This window comes from Dama dama, chromosome 23, assembly GCF_033118175.1.
Source record: "Dama dama isolate Ldn47 chromosome 23, ASM3311817v1, whole genome shotgun sequence".
NCBI lineage: Eukaryota > Metazoa > Chordata > Mammalia > Artiodactyla > Cervidae > Dama > Dama dama.
Window position 1 is genome coordinate 62,855,736 of NC_083703.1, and position 19,572 is coordinate 62,875,307.

At 43.3% G+C, this 19,572-nt stretch overlaps 1 protein-coding gene across 1 annotated transcript in view; it reads left to right on the plus strand.

Annotated features, from left to right (window-relative positions):
- LOC133044294 (latherin-like) overlaps nucleotides 1-15,167 on the plus strand; it is a 57,730-nt gene extending 42,563 nt beyond the window's left edge. The window contains exons 4-10 of the mRNA XM_061125691.1: nucleotides 4,739-4,852; nucleotides 5,934-6,063; nucleotides 8,752-8,856; nucleotides 9,721-9,870; nucleotides 12,749-12,830; nucleotides 13,745-13,808; nucleotides 15,112-15,167. Of these exons, the coding sequence (XP_060981674.1) occupies nucleotides 4,739-4,852; nucleotides 5,934-6,063; nucleotides 8,752-8,856; nucleotides 9,721-9,870; nucleotides 12,749-12,830; nucleotides 13,745-13,808; nucleotides 15,112-15,167 (701 nt within the window). The remainder of the gene's footprint in view (nucleotides 1-4,738; nucleotides 4,853-5,933; nucleotides 6,064-8,751; nucleotides 8,857-9,720; nucleotides 9,871-12,748; nucleotides 12,831-13,744; nucleotides 13,809-15,111) is intronic.
- The last annotated feature ends 4,405 nt before the right edge of the window (nucleotides 15,168-19,572 follow it).

A 19,572-nucleotide genomic window follows, 5' to 3' on the forward strand; every position in this document is an offset into this window, starting at 1 on the left:
GAGAAGATTACCAACTAAACTGAAATTTGAGAGTTTTATGTTCTTCAAATTTAGGTTTTAATTTATCATGCCTTCAAAATCTTGCATAAGGTAATTCAACAAGGCTCTCTTTCTGAGTGCACAAGTTAAACCCAGAGCAAAATCACTAATTTTGTTTTATTAGCCCCTGAATATTAGTTGCCAGTTTTTACTTTATATTGTATGCCTCAGGTAACGCTATTGGTTTCCTTTAGTATGTTTAATTAATATTTCCTGTGTTCCCTGTCTTATGCAGGTGAAATATTTCCCAGTGAAACATGTCTAGCCCACAAAATAATTAAGCAAGAGAGATGTAACCATTTTATATAAAGTTCAGTTAAATACACCACTTTTTACAACATTTATCTCAATTCTATCAACCTTTATACCTTCAACTTTAGTTTTCATTAAGATCCAATCAACAAGTCTTGGGTTTACAAGTTCTAGGAGGTGTCCTTTCTTTTATTTCTTAACTGTTTTATCTATTTTGTATAAAAGGCTCTGGTGTCCTCCGAGAAGGGTTGAGCCAAGGGACTCAGGTACTTTTGTCAATCTTTTAATTGGATTAATTGGCCTAATCATTGCCCCAAGTAATCACTGGCCAGATATCTCAGTGTAAATTTTTCTAGCCTTTTAAATATGTATGTATATATATATGCGTGTGTGTATATGTATATACGTATATGTGCTATGCTTAGTCACTCAGTGGTGTCCAACTCTGCGACACCATAGACTGTAGCCCTCCAAGTTCCTCTGTCCATAGGTATTGGAGTGGGTTGCCGTGCCCTCCTCCATGGGATCTTCCCAACCCGGGGATCAAACCCAGGCCTCCTGCATTGCAGGTGTATTCCTTTCCATCTGAGCCATCAGGGAAGCCCATAGGGGCTCTTTAATCTTGGGGGACAGTAGGGGATCCCTTTGGCCCATTCAACCTTAGGTAGCATAGTATCAAATAAATTTTTTTAAAACCTTCTGTTTTAATCTCATAAATGTCCTTTAAATTTAACCCATTTAAAAATAACCATCCAAAGATTTCTTTATCCATTTAGATAAGTCCCCTTAAAATTCCTACCTTATTGGGAAAAACTCTCTAGACTTTTCCTTCATTTTTTTTCTTATTTTCCTATTAATCAAACAATTAATACTATTATTCTAATATTTTTATTAGCATCTGTAAGACCACCAAGGGGAAGAGGAAACACAAGTCTTCCTAAACTGATTTTTGTTGTTTGTTTTAAACTAGGGAAGTTCTTCAGTTAACAATTAGGTATATATTTTTTTCTGCCTCTTGATCTGATAATTTCCTCATAGGTACCAATAAAAGAGTTGCTTATAATGACAGCTGTCTAGAAATTTATCAACTTAGAGTTTTTCTAGTTTAAAGGATCCATCGTCTGGCCATTAGTGAGATATATTTTAATAGTGTAGAGATGGGATAGCTTTCCCCACAAGAAAGTGTGAATGAGGCTGCCTATACAAGATCTAGAAAGTTTACTCCCCAAAATAGTCTAAGGAAGTAAAGACCAACATTGTACAGGCTGATGCAATGAAATTTAAGATGTCCAAAAGCCCCTGAGAGTTGGTACTGTCAGAAAAATCACTGTTCATAATCCCAGTGTATATGATTGACTGCCAAATGCACACTGTAAGTGTATCTTTTGGATGGGAAAGAGCACGTTTTCAACTCATACACTTTAGCTGAAGAAAATCAGAACATTTACATTTCAAAGGCACAGGAAGAGAAATGCAGGTTCCCGCAGAGGGCTTTTGTTTGTGTTTTGTTTTTTGTTTTTTTTTTTTGAGATCAGATATTTGAAAGGGGGTTTATATCAAGATAGCTTTTCTAACCACTGCTTATGCAACAAGAGCCCCCTTATTCATGTTCAGGGCAAGATTTACTTTAATTTTCAATTAAGTGGGTACTTGTAAGTATGAAATTGATACGTATGGTACCTGAATCTGGCTAGTATGTTAGTTATAGGCTGGCTTTCTGATGCCACTTATTTTTCTCTTTGAAAGAACCTGTCTCCCATTTTAAACTTGGATTGGTCAGGGGTAAAATTTTCTAGTGAAATTGTGTGATGGGCCAGTATGCTGCTTGTGAGCTTAACTCCTCTAGGTTTTTACCCTGCAGTCATTTTTAGCTCCTTCTATGTGTCTCAGGGTAGTATTTATGTCTCCCTTTGGTAGTATTAAATATAAGACCATGGTGGATGCTTGGATCACAGAGAGGCCAGTTATTTGTGTCTCCAGCAGAAGTGAAAGTGAAAGTTGCTCAGTAGTGTCCAACTCTTTGAGACCCCATGGACTGTATAGTCCATGGAATTCTCCAGGTCAGAATAATGGAGTGGGTAGCCATTCCCTTCTCCGGGGGATCTTTCCAACCCAGGGATCAAACCCAGGTCTCCTGCACTGCAGGCAGATTCTTTAACAGCTGAGCCACTAGGGAAGCCCAAATCTCCTGCAAAGCAAGTTGTTAATTAAAATGAGTGGGTTTCCCTATAGGGACAGCTGCACTTGCCTCTAGCACTCTTGCAAGTTTCTCAGTCACCTAAGAAAGCCCTTGCTGGCCAGGAGGAGAGTCCTTTTCTTCGGAACTGACAGCTCTTGTGTAATATCTTCACTTCTAGCTCTACAAATTCTTGTTAAGGTAGCCAATCTGAAGAAAGACAACAGGTCAGTCTCCCCCCTAAACTCTCAGCTCTGACAGCTCAGTATCTTTGTAACTGAGCAAATCCCAGTATTTTCAACCAGACTTAACTAATACCTTTCAACTGTGGGAGTTTACCCTTTCCATAGTGTCTTTTGACTGGGTACCCCCAGCATCTTTTAACTAGGGGTGGTCCCTCCCAATATCTTTCCACTAGGGAACCAGGTACCTATCAGATATCACCAATTAAAAATCAGGATCATCAACCAACAAATGGGAGATCCAAGAACCAGGAGAAAGTTTCACTCAAATTCATCCGGACTCTTCAAGGAAGGCAAATAAGAGCAAGAAGGCTCTGCTGGTACCAAGCTCCAGTTCCTCATAGAGTTCAGGTGAAAGAGAGAAGTCTGGCCTTAGTCCATTCATAATTGGTCACCAAAACTTTCAACTGAAAAGAATGCACAACCTAAAAGTTAAGAATTATGTTTTATTTGGCTGACTTCCTGAGGACTTCAAGCACAGGGGGCAGTCTCTCAGATAGGTATGAGAGACTACTCTGAAGACGAAAGGGAAGAGCCAGAATCTACAAGAGCTTTGCAACAAAAGTCAGGTAGTTGAAACATCAACCTGAAATCATTGAAAGATTTAAAAAAAAAAAAAAAGATTACTGCCAAGTAAAAAGAACCAGATATCTCAAGCTAAAGAAGTTAGTGCTTTTCTATATAGGGGAAGATGCGAGGGTCTGGGCTCGTTGATTTGCTTCCTTTGGTACACACCTCAGGTACCCATGGCCAGTATCCTGTTCTTTCCTATGCTGAGTCCTCTCAGGGACAAGGGGCACCACTTGGGATGCTGTGGGCTTGGCTGTGGGGCAGCCTGCTTGTCTCCATCCTGAGTTCCCTCGAGGCTCACCTTTGGTGGTGGCTGTAGTGGCTTGATTGCTGCAACATCCTGTTTACTGATAAGGCAGGCAACATTTTTCATTCACAGTATTAAACTCTCTCATTAGCCCTCCCTGGTCCTAATTGTGCCTTTGGAAGATTCACAGATTAACAAAGTGTGAAGTGGGGGGGGACCCTGAATGCTGGAGGTCTGCACTAAGTCCTTATAACAGCTCACTCTTAAGAGAAGACATTGACATTAATGAGCAAGAAATGGGAACTTGGAGAGCAGAGAGCACTTGACTGTTTTTCTCTCTTTCTTTACAGAATATTTTTCCAAAAATTGAAGTATAGTTTATTTGTAATGTTTCAAGTGTACAGCAAAGTGATTGAGTTTTACACACACACACACACACACACACAAATAGTTGTTGCTGTTGTTGTTTCATTGCTAAGTTGTTTCCAACTCTTTGTGACCCCATGGACTGTAGCCCACCAGGCTCCTCTGTCCATGGAACTTCCAAGCAAGAATACTGGAGTGGGTAGCCAGTCCCTTCTCCAGGGAATCGTCCTGACCCAGGGATTGAACCCAGGTCTCCTGCATTGCAGGCTGATTCTTTATCATCTGAGCCACCAGCGGAGCCCCCAAAGGAGTGTAGGGAGTGTTAATCCCTGCCAAATGTAATTCACACCAAGTCAGGGAGTGTTAGAGGTTAGCTTTTGAAAAGCCCATCTAGTTACAGATACTACAGATTAGTAACAGTTAAAACTCAGATAGATCAACTTTTTCAGGCCTGTTTATGTTGTTTCTCTGGACCAGTTTGCTGTTTCTCTAGACCATTTTCCTTGTTATCAGGAGAGGAAAAGCCTCATTTCTGATTTTGTTGCTACATTCTCGTAACTACAACTTTATACAGCCTCTCACAGGGGCAGTCAGAGCTCCACTGGGGGAGGCTGTGTCCCTGCAGGAAGAGTTGTATGTCTAGATCTCTTGGGCATAAAATATGGGTTGTGAGGCCTTTGGCTGGACCTTCCATTTCTTGCTCAGTACTATGAGGAAAAACATGTCTCCTCTCCAAGCCTCAGTGGTCCCATCTGTTAAATGGGTCCAATGAGTTCTGCGGCCATCCTGGACCCAAGCTCTGGGGAGATTCTCTCAGAGAACCCTCTCTGCCCTGCTTACCCACAGGTGCCCGTTCCAAGATGCAGAAGGTCTCCAGCCTCTTCATTCTCCTCTGTGGGCTGCTTGCTCTGTCCTCTGCTCAAGAAGTCCTGTCTGAAGTTTCTTCCCAGATCAACGATGGTGAGACTGTCCAGCCTTGGGTCATGCCTGGTTGCGTCAGGCCCACAGGCCTCTTCTAAAGATCCAGGTCATTAACTAATGTCAGTTAAGTTCTGATTAGCCTAGTGCCTGGGACATAGTTAACTCCAATAATCATTAACAGCTCTGATCATCACTGCATTACTCTGTTTAACCCTCTTCCCCCAAGGTTTCTCCCTTTCCTATCTCCTTGCTTCATGTATTAAAACCTCTGCCCACCTCTCCCTCCCTTCTGCCACAGTAGTCTCCTCAGCACATTAAGCACACCGCAGGACCTTTGCACATGCTATTCCTTCTGACTGGAACCCTCCTCCCCGTTCAGCACAGTTCCCTCCCTTTCTTCAGGTCTCTGCTAAAATTTTGAATTTGCATTAAGACCTTCCTCCATCTCTCTGCATATATCAGCACCCTCACCCAGGACTCTCAACTCCTCACTCTGCCTTTTATTTTCCCTCACAGACAGAAATAGCATTCAGTGGAATTCAGTATATTGAAAAAACTTTCTATTCTCCCTGGGAAATAATCCCTGTTCAGAGACTCCCAGCATCTTACTCATCACCCAAAACATCCCAGGTTCACCCGCCCAGAACTCCAGGCTCCTCACCAACCAAAAATCTGAAAAGTTAAGCACGGGAGCCCCAGGACCAGGCCTCAGCTACAGCTGATGTTCTTTCTGACCAGCCGGTGCCATGCCAAACTGGTTGCTAAATATTTTAAAAGCAACCCCCTTACAGCATTTATTTGCCCCCGCCTCCTACATGTCTCTTCATTCATGGCTCTGCCGTCTCTCCCTTCACTCTCACTGAAACGCCAGCTCCACCAGGGCAGAGAGTTCTGCCTATTCTCCCTGTGGCAGCCCCATCCCTGACTGCTGTGGCTCCTACAAATGTTTACTGAGTGACGGTGTCTGGGACTTGGTCCAGCACTGAACGGCCAGAAAGACTAGGTGAATGAAGAGGAAGCTCCTCATATGGGACTTACTCAGAGGTCAAGGTTGCATCTGAGACACTTTGACCTCTATGTCTAATTGGGTTGGGGGTGGGGTGGGGGGCATGTTTTTCAGTCTTGACTCAAGAACTCCTCAGCATGGGCTTTCTCCCAAGCCTGCAGAAAATCAGCCTTCAAGAGTCATTGCAGAATGTCTTCCACCTACCAGCAGACGTGCTGGGCATCAACAGTGACATCTATGTTGTGTGAGTGTGCCCCAGTTACCACCCCCAGGCCCAGGCTCTCCTGGTTTGTCAGTTTGTTAGAGCTCACCCCAAGTTCCCTGACTTCACAGAGGCCTTCCTTCAGTTAGCAGCCCTTCCAGCACCTTCGGCCTTAGATCCACTATGGTAAGTCCCCTAGATAAAAGGAGCTCCTTTCAGAGAGCATGTTCATAAATCCAATGTGTCTGTAAGTCCAACAAATTTAGCCTTGGTAACTAACACCATTGGCTATATAGTACTGTACTAGAATAGGTTTATCATATTTTCACACAAATAATGCATTAAAAATCCAAAAATATAAAGAAAACATTTTAAGTCTTATAGCACAGTACCTTGAAAAGTACAGTCATACAGTACAACAACTGGCACAATGGAGCTGGCACTGAGTGAACAGGGCAAGAAGAGCTGCTGACTGGACGAGGTGGGAGATGGCAGAGCTGAAGGATGGTCAGCAATGGGAGACAGAAGGCAAGCTGCAGTTTCACTCACACCTTCTGTGATTGGACACGCAAACGCATGTTGCATCTTTGAAAGTTCACAACTTAAAGATTTGTACATTGGGGATGTACTATAGTTGGAAGAAATCCCCACAGTGGGGGTTGTCGAGGGGGCAGCAGGAGTTGAGGAGGTGCTGCGGACAGATTTCAATCTCTCCATCTGCTAGGAGGGCAACAGTTCTCTTCCCTTCTCTCTTCCTCTTCCCTTCCCTTCTCAAATCTTGTTCCCTGTTAAATAGGGAATGATAGCATTTATCCCCAGAGAACTGCTGTGAATATTACATGAAATAATACATGTAAAATGCTTGCACAGTTCCCCATCCTTAGTAAGACACCAATTGGCAGTAACAATAACAACCTCTACAATAATGGATTTCCCTTGTTGCTCAGAGAGTAAAGAATCTGCCTGCAATGCAGGAGACCTCCGTTCAATCCCTGGGTCGGGAAGATACCCTGGAGAAAAGGAATGGCAACCCACTCCAGTATTCCTGACTGGAAAATCCCATGGACAAAGGAAACTGGCAGGCTACAGCACATGGGGTCTCAAAGAGTCAGACACAACTGAGCAACTAACACCTTCTCTTTCACTTTTCTACAATAATAATGTGGTAGCATGATAATCAACATTATCTGACCACCAGAGTGAAAAAGACCCAGCTCCTGTACCTAATACATCCAACATAACTGCTGAATCCCTCCCACCCTCATCCCACCCCACCTGGTCCTTCCCCGACCTAGCTCATCTTAGTTAATGAAAACTCTACTCATGAAGTTTGCTCTGGCCAAAGCTCCTAATGTGGTCCTAGCCTCCTCTCTTTCCCTCAGAGCCGCATCCTGTCAGAAAATCTGGGCCGCCCTACCTTCAAAACACATCCAGGCATCTGCCCATTTTGCCCACCTCCTCTCTGATCTGAGAGACCCTCTTCTTCCACTTTAAGCCCTTCCCTTCCATTCTGTTCCACCAGTATCCAGAAAAATCTAAGGAGTAAGACAGACTCCGTAACTCCCTTCCTGAGACCCTCCAACGTCTTCTCTTTGCTCTCAAAACCAAACCCAAAGTCCTTATCACTGGCCCACAAGCCTCTATGATGCCTGGCCCTGACTCTCTCACTTCTCCTATAATTCTCCCCTCACCCACTGCCCACCAGCCACGCTGAGTCTGTTGCTGTTCCTCAAACATGCCAGCCAAGTTTCAGCCTCAGGACCTTTGCATTTACTCTGTCTTCAGCCTAGCTGTTTCTTCCCCTGGTTATCCTTGTGACTTGTTTATTTCCAGGCAAGAATACTGGAGTGGGTAGCCATTTCCTTCTCCAGAGGATCTTTCAGGCCCAGGGATCAAACCCAAGGCTCCTACATTGGCAGGCAAATTTTTTATTGCTGATCCACCAGGGAAGCGCCCCTCCTTATGACCTGTACCCTACTTTATTCGTGATTCTGGCCATATGTCACCGCCAATGAAATGGTTTCCCTGACTACCCTATCTAAAACTCCATTCTTCCCAATGGCATCCCTTTTTGCCTGATCCTATAGGGCCTGTTCACAGTACCTATCACCTGGGTTTATTTACTGGGTTTATTGCTTTACACATACACACCCTCTCTAGGAATGTGCTACATATGGCTTTCAGTCTTTTCCTTACTATTTATCCACTGTTTTATTCCAGCCTGCTTGCGTGTGTGTGTGTGCGTACTAAGTCGCTCAGTCTTGTCTCACTCTTTGCGACTTAGCACGCACACATGCACACTGTAGCCCACCAGGCTCCTCTGTCCATGGGATTCTCCAGGCAAGAATACTGGAGTGGGTTGCCATGCCCTCCTCCAGGGGATCTTCCCAACCCAGAGGTCGAACCCATGTCTCTTTACGTCTCCTGCATTGGCAGGTGGGTTCTTTACCACTAGCGCCATCTGGGAAGCTCTCCAAACTGCTTAGTGCTGACCAAAGGACTGGACCGGATCATCCTGAGATGCATTAGGACAAGAGTTTCTTCCTGCTCAGGGCTATATTCCAGTGCTCATACCATGCAGTAGCTATGTAATTCCATGATTAATGAGTGAGCAACCATATTTGCATACCTCCAGCTTCTGCTCTGCAGGGGACCTGCCTTCACACAAAGTGAGGTCCACCCACAGCTGAAGTCTGCAACCTTCCCCTGTTGTGCTATTTCTTCACCCAGGGTAGAACTAGAAGACCCCCGCCTCCTTCAGGTCTTCCTCCAGGACTCCGTCAACAACAAGGAAGCCGAATTACTGGTAGCGTTGGCATTTTCTGCACATACAAAGTAAGTAATGGCTGCGTCTCATGTGCAGCTCCATTCACTTTTGTGCAGTGTGCGGCAGGGGGCGGGGGAGGGCGTCCAGCACAGTCTCAGAAAGGCTCATTGTGTGGTTGGGATAAAACAGCCCCTCCCCCCCAGGCCCGGGTCACCCTATGTGTAGAATCAGGAGTCTGCAGAATACTTGAATGCTTCCATCCTGGGGCCCCTCTAAGGAAAGGAGGAAGGTTGAGTGAGTTTCTTTTTCCCTGCTTCATTCAAAGGCCCCCCCACTCATTGATTTGGACTTCATGAGCCAACTCAGTTCTGACTGAATAGGATTTAAGGTGAGAACTCAGGAATCTGCTCTAGACTCCTACACTCCTTGGCACTAACACGTACAGATGCTTAGGGATATGTTTTTTAGTCTGTACAGTATATTTTTAGAGAGGATGGGCGTTCTTCAGCTCATCACAGCCTTCACTCATCTCCCTACAAAGACAAGCCCTGGTCTATTTCATTCATTTCCATTTCAAACCTGACCCCTGACGCAGTAGATTTTGAGACCTCTTAAAGTGTACTTTCCAAGGTCACGGTTCCTTGGTTTGATAGGATGCCAAACTCAGAACCAATTTTTTCCTTTCTAACTGTCCCCTGAGCCATAGTAGTATCATAGCAGTATCTGGATGCTGCTGGCTGGATACATGACTTCAGGAAAGCCATTCCTGTTCTCCATTCCTGAGTCACATCTTTTGAAAAATGAGGAAAGGGTTGTAGTAGGGTGATTTTTAGGATCTTGTGCAAACATGGGGACCCTCATTCTAGAAATAAATGGAAATGTAGAAAGCTCTGAAATTCTCTCCCACCATCCTTAACTCTTCCCTCCCACAGGCTTCCAGGTCTTAATACCCTCATATTTCAAGTGAGGACAAATATGAAAGTCCAGCTTCGTTTGGAGAAGGATGTAAATGGCATATACCGGCTCACCTTCGGGCACTGCAGGCTCATTCCTGAGAGTGTGCAGATCCAATCTGGAAGTCTGTGAGTTTTTCATCTTTTTCCAGCCAGGTGTGATGAAGCCCACAGTGAGGCTTCAACTGAAAGATGTCACCAGCAGCTGTACCCTCCAAAATCAGCCTTTTGTGTAAATCAGTTCAGTTCAGTCACTCAGTCATGTCCGACTCTTTGTGACCCCATGGACTACATTTTATAAATAGAACTTCACAGTAATTTAGAATTGTGTAGTTTGTAAAATTAGTAATTTCATTTACATGAAAATGGTTCCATGAATAGTACTGAGGACAAAGAAAACAGAATCACTTGATCATTGGTTGGCATTTAGGTTATTTCTGAATTTTTTACTGTCATAAATAATCCTGAGACTTTGGGGAAATTTTTTCCAAAAATAGAATTTCAAATGGGATCATTTCCTTATTGTAGATAGCTAAAAATATTGAAAAAGTATAAACATTTTTATGACTTTAAAACCTGAAGGCATATAATAGTTTAAAGACATTCCAAATAACTTACCAAATACTTCACCATCAGAACTAAATTAAGTGATTTGTTTCTAGCCAGTGTTGGTCAGTTTCATTTCATATTCAAACAGCACCAATTATTCTATTTTCAGAACTTTTCTCTTCAGAAGCTAGAAAATATCATGGATGCAATTCTCTTCTTTTCTTTATTTTCTTTTTCCTTTTCTTTCTTTCTTTCTTTTTTTTTTTTTTTTTTTTTGGAGGCGGAGGCGGGCAGGCTACCAGTAGAGCCAGGATTTCATCAGTCTCTTATTAGTCTGTGCTGTGACATTTCTTCTTCTGAGTAACTATCTTCAGAGGTTTGCTCTTTTATTAACTAGAGTTTTAGTGTTTTCCTAAACATTTATAATCTCTTTTTTACAATCTTCTTTAGTAAGATTTTTTTAAAACTTAGGCTGACATCCACAGTTAACTGAATCCAATGATCATCCCCAATCTGTTTCATACCCTGTCTTTTTTCACTCCTGCATTCTTTATTTTGATTCATCTCCCAGTTTTCTCACTGTTTCCAGAGAGAACTGAGTGTGGAATCCTTTCTGAGCCCATACAGATCTGGCAATGTTCCCCGGTCATGTTCAAACATAAGTGAGACCCAAGCTAAACACAGCCTCCCTGGCTCTCAGTCATCTCCTCTTCAGTTCAGTTCAGTTCAGTCGCTCAGTTGTGTCCAGCTCTTTGCAATCTCATGGACTGTAGCACGCCAGGCCTCCCTGTCCATCACCAACTCCCAGAGCTTACTCAAACTCATGTCCATTGAGTTGGTGATGCCATCCAACCATCTCATCTTCTGTCATCCCCTTTTCCTCCCACCTTCAATCTTTCCCAGCATCAGGATCTTTTCAAATGAGTCAGTTCTTCGCATCAGGTGGCCAAAGTATTGGAGTTTCAGCTTCAAAATTAGTCCTTCCAATGAATATTCAGGACTGATTTCCTTTAGAATGGACTGGTTGGATCTCCTTACACTCCAAGGGACTCTCAAGAATCTTCTCCAACACCACATTTCCAAAGCATCAATTCTTCGGTGCTCAGCTTTCTTTATAGTCCAACTCTCACATGCATACATGACTATTGGAAAAACCATAGCTTTGACTAGACAGACCCTTGTTGGCAAAGTAATGTCTCTGCTTTTCTCTGAAGATGACTCCCATGTCTTTTGATGTGTTGAAGAAAACAAGTCCCTTCTCTGTGGGAAATCTAAGATGTCAGGCTGGCAGGGGTAGATCAATTGATTTATATGCAAGGTTTTTATAGAATAAAGACACATGGAATTTATATTTACATGTAATTATATATGGGCTTCCCAGGTGTTTCAGCGGTAAAGAATCTGCCTGACAATGCAGGAGACACAGGAGACTTGGGTTCAATCCCTGGATCGGGAAGTTCCCCTGGAAAAGGAAATGGCAACCCACTCCAGTATATTTGCCTAGAAAAATCCCACGGACAGAGCAGCCTGGTGGGTTGCAGTCCATGGGGTTGAAAAGGGTCAGACTTGATTGAGCACGCAGGCATGCCATCTCCCCATGATTATATATATTTACATATATATAAATTTTTATATAATTTATAGAATACAGGCACAAACCTGTTGCCTGAGAGTTAGACAGATTTTCCCTCACCTGTAAGGATTAAAGACTGAGTCAGAAACACGAAGATACCTTGTCACTGTTATTTCCTGTTTCTTTCTCATCTCTCCCAACTGAAGACTATTAAAATATTCCTTTGGTGAATGCACAACTTTCTGGCCAAGGGCACACGTTCTACTGGGGTGTTAGGTAATCAGAGAAACAGGATTTTGCCAGAGCAAACTCAGAGTTGGCTGGAAAACTTCGGAAGGGCTTTCTGGAGGAAATTGTTGGACCTAAAAGGGTGACAGGAGTTGAAGAAGGCATCTCGGGAGAGAAAAATAAAATAGTCACAGATAGGGGGATGAAGGGCAGCAATGATGAGGTCAGGGTGATTTAAATGGGAAGATTCATTTTGAGGATCCCTAAAAAGTAGGTCAAGGCAGAAGGACAAGGCTGAGTCATGAAATGCTGTGTGTGTGTGTGTTAGCCATTCAGTCATGTCCAACTCTTTGTGACTCCATGGACTATAGCCCACCAGGCTCCTCTGTCCATGGAATTTTCCAGGCAAGGATACTGAAGTGGGTTGCCATTTCCTTCTCCAGGGGATCTTCCTGACCCAGGGATCAAACCCAGGTCTCCTGCCTTGCAGGCAGATGCTTTACCGTCTGAGTTACTAGGGAAGCCCCATAAAGTGCTCTGGAAACAAGCAATAGACTTTAAGCAATTTGGGGTCCATTGAGCAAAGAAGTGAAGTGAAAAAAGGAGAGTTTGGGAGAAATTAATCCATTCTACCCACTTTTTTCATTCTTCATTTAGAACCAGTCGGATACCAAATTTTGTTTGGGAATATGTGGAGATAACTATAAAAAACCTGATCATCAATAATTTGGGAGCAAAAGTAAGTCTACAAAATCCAATTGCTTCAGTACAGCATGTAGGAGCTTAGTTCTCCGACCAGAAATTAAGCTTTGCCTGTATTGGAAGTGCTTTCCAGGTGATGACAGTGATAAAGAACCTGCCTGCCAATGCAGGAGACATAAAAGACATAGGTCGGATCCCTGGGTTGGGAAGATCCCCTGGAGAAGAGCACAGTGACCCACTCCAGTATTCTTGCCTGGAGAATCCCATGGACAGAAGAGACTGGCAGGCTGCAGTCCATAGGGTCGCAAAGAGTCGGACACGACTGAAGCGACTCGGCATGCACACACATATTGGAAGTGCAGTCTTAACACTAGACCACCAGGGGAGTCCAGGATTAGCTAATTCTTAAACTGGAAGGAAATCTCCCAGGAAGGAAAGTTAGAGAAAGAGGAAATGGGAGAAAAAAAGTTTCCATTCTGCATCCAGGCATGGAGAAAGTGCTTTACAGACATTTAATTCTTCAGGTCAAAACTAGCATCTGTGTGATAAGAGGTGAATTGATAAGCCTCTCCAAGACTCAATTTCCTTATCAGTAAAATCAGTAGAAGGTAATTATAAAATTGAGAGCTAACGTTCATTAAGCTCACAGAAACTGTGCTAAGTATCTTACGTGAATCCCATTCTTCAAACCATCTCATACTTTAGGTTACAATATTATTTCCGTTTTCCAGATTGAAAAAAAAGTCCCAGAGAAGAATGACTTACCCAAGTCATAGAGCTGCCAAATGACTCAGCTGACATATGATGCCAGGGCAGTCTCTCCCCCAAAGCCCTTAATCTGATTTTCCCCTCAGATGGGTTGGCTTAGAAAGACTTGCCTTGATTACTCCCATTCAGGCTCCACTGTGTAGCACCTTCCTCCTGACTCTTGCATATTTCCTTATCTTTCAGGTATGCCCCTTCATCAATTCATGGCTCTATAACCTGAACCCACAGGTGGCTAATGAGCTGATGAGTAAGTGATGGCGATGGGAAGGGACAGGAATACTCCAGGAGAAAGCTCCAACCCTCCTTCACACTTCATCTCTGCCCTTACCTCACCTCACGCTTCTCTCAGATTGAAACTTCCTTCATCTTTTGAACCAGAATGGCCCCTAAAAATAACAATTCTAATGACCTCAACTGCCATTAATTGAGGGAGTCCGGTGCACACCAAGCCCAGGGGTAATCACCCTGCGTGCCTTAGCCGTTAAGCCTCCACCACTAGCTAAGTCCTGCTGATTTCAATTCTATTCTGGTCCCAAAAGCCTAGAGAAGCTGAAGTATGAATGGAGGTTTCTGTGGGAGACAAAAGCTGTCCAATTCCTCCTAAATTTAGATGTTGCTTTATAAGCAGAAAATAGCTTCAGCCCAGGCAAAACCTGCCTCCTTCCAACAGTCACTATCTCTAACCCGCCGAAGTTCCCACATCTGCAAGAACTCAAAGCAACAAATCCAAGATTGAATCTCAGCCGCTGAGGCCCCAGTGGGAATCTGAAAACCAATGGACTTGCTGGGTTGAAAAGACTCTTCCTACCTTCACTGAATATTCACTAGTTCTACCAAGTACTAGATGCTGCAGTTTCTCTCCCAGTAAGCAATTTTCTGGCCTCTGCTCACATCCCTCCATTGACAGGGTACACCCAGATTATGCAATAGGAAGCTTAAGGCAGTTAAATCTGGTTGAGCTTTAAGGCAGAGGTCCCCAACCTCTATCAGTCCATAGCCTGTTAGGAATTGGCCCACAAAGCAGCTTCATCTGCCACTCCCCATAGCTCCCCATCACTCCCATTACTGCCCGAACCATCTTCTCCCAATCCCCATCTATGGAAAAATTGTCTTCCATGAAACCAGTCCCTAGTGCCAAGAAAGTTGGGGACCACTGCTTTAAAGTTCCCAAAGCTTAGTCCCCAGCTTCCCAAAGTAAATGTGAGTGGAGGAGTTCAATCTCACCCTGATGATTCTGGGCCACCGCAATGGGGAGATGGCTGGGCAAATGGAGACTCTGACTGCTATAATGCTAGCTTCCTCTACTGTCTCACTCTTCAGTGATTTGCTTGGGAAGGATAGTTGTTCCCAATATATAGATGAGGAAAAGAAGGCCCAGAACTGTCAGTAAAGTGGTCAAAGACAGCTAGTGACCACTAGTGACAGCCCCAGCCTCCTGTCTTCAAGCCTTTGGCTCACTCCCCCACCCTGCCCACCCCCAGTTAAAGCAGAGGGAATTCCCTGATCTGCCTTCACTCCCACTGTTCTGAGCTATCTGTTTTGCATTCTAGATTGGCTGCTGCAGCAGAATGGGTACCAAGCCACCATTGAAATAGCTTCAAAGTGAAGAAGCCATGTTTGTACCAGTCTGGTAAGACATCAGAGCATATTCCACTCCTTAGTGATGATGCTTGGCCTCTAGAGCCGTTATGTCATTCATTCATAAAATTTCAATTGAAGGATCTACTATGTGCTAGATGGGGCTTCCCTAGTAGCTCACATGGTAAGGCATCTGCCTGCAATGCAGGAGACCCGGGTTCGATCCCTGGGTCAGGAAGATCCTCTGGAGAAGGAAATGGCAAACCACTCTAGTATTCTTGCCTGGAGAATTTCATAGACAGAGGATCCTGGTGGGCTGCAGTTCATGGGGCTGCAGAGTTGGACACGACTGAGTGACTAACACACACACACATGTGCTGGATATGAGGGATACAGCCATGAACAACACAAGACTCTTCTCTCCTGACCTTGTATCCTAGTTGAGTGCACTAACAATGAACTAGGAAATAAATACACAGTCAACTAAATTCCAGAGAATGGTAAGTACAGTGAAGAAAACCAAATAGGAAGAAAGTGACTGGGGTGGATGCAGGGAGGAACACATCAAATTAAGAGAACATAAGCAGGCAGAAGTCCCTTTGAGGAGATCTTTCAGCTGAGCCCTGAATTATAAAGCAGGAGCTGTGCCAAACCCTGGGAAAGAACATCACTGGCAGGAGGATGAACATGTGCAAAAGTCCTGAGGCAGGAAGATTTCCTTTTTGAAGCAAAGAAAGAAGAGCTATGTGACTGCAGTCACATTGGAAAGGGCTCAGCTATTGGAAGCATCTTTACAAGGGTGATGTTTGATGGAGAAAAGAAGGAGGTTCCTGTAAAAGGAGATGCCATTATTCATGTGTCATGTACTTTTTGCAGTTATTCTGTGCTGATACACTCTGCTCAGTGTCACAATCTCAGGTCTCTCAAAAAGAGACATATTTCCCACTCTCTTCCTTACTTTACTTTCCATCATAACATTCTTTACTATCTGATTTCCTGCTATACTACCTGTTTACGTTCTGTCTTCTCCACTAGAATGTAGACTTCATGAAGACAAGGCTTTATTTTTTTCCCTGTTTTATCCCAGGTGCCAGATTACAAAGACTCACACGTGGCTTATAACCTCAAGAGCCCCCAGCCTACTGAAGGATAAGACAAATAAACAGAAAATTTTATGTGCAGTAAAGTGTTCTGTGGAAGTAGAGAAGCAAGATCAAGGGGGGCTTCACAGAGGAGGCAGGATTTAAACTGGGTGATGAGGGATGATTAAGAGTTTTCTTGTGGTAAAAGACATTAAAAGCAAAGGATAGGGACTTTCTTAGTAGTCCAGTGGTTAAGAATCCACCTGCCAATGCAGGGGACACAGATTCAATCCCCGGTTCGGGAAGATCCCACATGCCATGGGGCAACTAAACCTGTGTGCCCCAACTACTAAAGCCTGAGCGCTCTACAGCCCATGCTCCGCAACAAGAGAAGCCACCCCAATGAGAAGCCTGTGCACCACAGCTAGAGAGCAGCCCCCACTTGCTGCAACTAGAGAAAGCCCTTGCACAGCAATGAAGAGCCTGTGTGTTGCAATGAAGACCCAGCACAGCCAAAAATAAATAAACAAACAAATTAATAATAATAAAGCAAAGGATACACAGCATGTGCAAACACACAGGGGTAGGAAAGCATCTGATGCTCTCTCCAATGGGGAGAACTTTAGGGTGCCTGGACATAGGACTCATGGGGGATGGAGGCATCCTCCTCCTAGGGGTAATGATGTTTGTAATGAACTATACACATGCTTTCTGGAGACAAGGTGTGTGTGATGAATTGAGCCACCAAATAGTAGATGTCATCCATGACAGAAGACTTAAGAAACTGAATAGTCAACATCACAATTGGATCTATGTCCCTGGGTTGATTAGCTTAGTTACAGAATAGTCTATTAATAAACCAGTGTGGTTCAACAGAAATGTAACACACAAAACCCATGCATAATTTTAAGTGCCCTAGTAATGCCATTTTCTAAGGAAAAAGAAAGATTATATTAATTTTAGTAATAAGTTTTATTTAGCCAATATATCTAAAATATTACCATGTCAACATATAATCAATATAAAATATTAATGAAATGTTTTACATTCTATATTTTGTACCAAATCTTCGATAACTATTGTGTATTTTATACTTACAGCACATTTCAATATTAAGTGCTTAATATGCACATGTGGCTAGTGGCTGCCATATTAGACATGCAGCTCTAACTAAGCTAGTTTGCTGCCAGTTGCAAACTTTTGAAATGCCTATAGCATCTCATTTTATCCCCATCAATATATCTAGGCATCCCATTCTGTTTGGGACAGAAGTCCCAAACTTTGTCCCCTATATTTTATTTAGCCCACTGACATAGAAAACATTGGGTTAGCCAAAAAGTTCATTCAGGCTTCTCTATAACACTTGCAGAAAAACCCAAACCAACTTTTTAGCCAACCCAGTGTTTTATAAATGTGAATGAGTTGCCCATATTAAACGTAAGAAATATGTCTTTTGATCAACCAAAGCATCTGGCAATACTTTACATCTTTCTGTCATGAAGTAGGCCAAAGTGAGGAGCAAGATTCACCTTAGTTGAAGAGAGTCCAGAAAACAGCAAGAATTTGTTATTCAGTGATAGGCAGAGCATGCGCGTCAGGATAGGAATATAGTTCAGCACCATGGATAGCGGACAGTTGTACCAACGTGAAGGAAGGTGGGGGAAGGGGAAAGACTCAGCACTGGCTTACAACCTCCTTAGAAAGGGTATGAAGTTAACTAATATCTTGATTATTTCATACAGAGTCAGGTTCTGGCTGGTCTCCCTGGAATGTCCTCCAAGCTCCAGGCCATCACCTATGTAGATGTTCATGTTGATTATTCAGCTGCTGCCTGGAATTTCATTACCTGCCTTGGACCCAAAGACTCACTACTACTCTTGGTATAGAGACTATTTCCCTATAAATCTCACCAGAATCCATATATTGATTCACTATAATTTTCCCACAATAAATTTTTTGCAGCTCTGACCTGTGGACTGTCCAGCTTCCATAGCACCGTGTGAGCAGGGACAACAATAACCAGAGATGGCAGTGGGTCTGGTTATGTCAACAAAAGTTCACAAGATGGAAGAAGATGCCTGGGTTGATTTAGCCTTTATCTCAGAAATGCCAGAACACATCAATACAGAGTTTCCCAAAAGCTAAGAACCAAGTCTTCCTGTCTGATCTGAAGTGTTTTCTAAACTGATTCTGTGACCTTGGGTAGCTCGCTTCTCTGGGCCACAGTCTCCTCCCAGAGACCTCCCAGAGGATGAGAGTGTCGATCTCATCCTCTAAGTGCTCTCAAACTAGAACAGTCTACAAGTTTTGTGCTTTATGAAAGAAAAATTGTCTGTTCTAGTATCCCCATTTTTATTCCACCCATCACCAGACTCAAAAGACATACAGCTATTCACTACCTCTACTTCTTCACCTTCTTCCACTGTTCAGCTTTGGATAATCTGGTTTCTTCCCCTAACTCCTCAAAATAACTTGCCCTAGGCCGTCTATGAACTTCTTTGTGTCCAGCGCCAAAGAACCCTTATCCAGTGTTCATGTTTCTCAATTCATTAGCAGTTAGCACTTTGGATGACAACCTAACCTACCCCCTTCCTGCTCTGCCCCCTTTTTTTCTTCCTCATCACTACCTTGATTCATACCTGGCACTCTTCTGTGCATTTTAAAATATTACATCACTTACTCTTCTAAATAAACCATGTCGGTTATTAAGATTTTGCCTCTTGCTTCCAAATCTATCATTCTGTACTCTGCTTTACCATGCTGGTCTGGGACCCTGCAAGCCGCGTGTCTTCTTTGCTGGTTTGCTCCTTGTTAGGGTCTGCCAGCAGAGGCTACTAGAGGGAGATTACAAAGCTGGAGGAAGAGAAAAGAAAATTCCTATCTCTTGTTTGTTCCTATTCCTCTGAGCATCACCTGGCAATGGTTCTTCACTCAGCTAGGGGAAGTCAGATTGAGTTTACAGGTTTTTATTTAATGTTCTTACCCAACCTTATCAAAACCCTTTTCTGAATACTGCACCAGCCAATAGGAGTCCCTTCCTCAGAGCTTTACTTCCAAGTTCCATAGGGTCACTCCTCAATTCATCCTACCACTTCTACTGCCACTAGACCCACTACTAGGTTCAGATCTCAGCATGCTCTAGGGGGACAAAAATAAAAGATAAAACAACTTTTATACTTAATTGCAATTTTTGACAATTTATTTAAGCAGATATGGAGAATATTGTAGCAAGTGACTCTAAATACATTAGACCAAGGAAGATAGAATATAGCAATGGGTAGTACTTAATTAACTGATGGGTACATTTATGAAAAGTTCTGAATTTAGTGCTAGTACCAGACAATTGAAAAT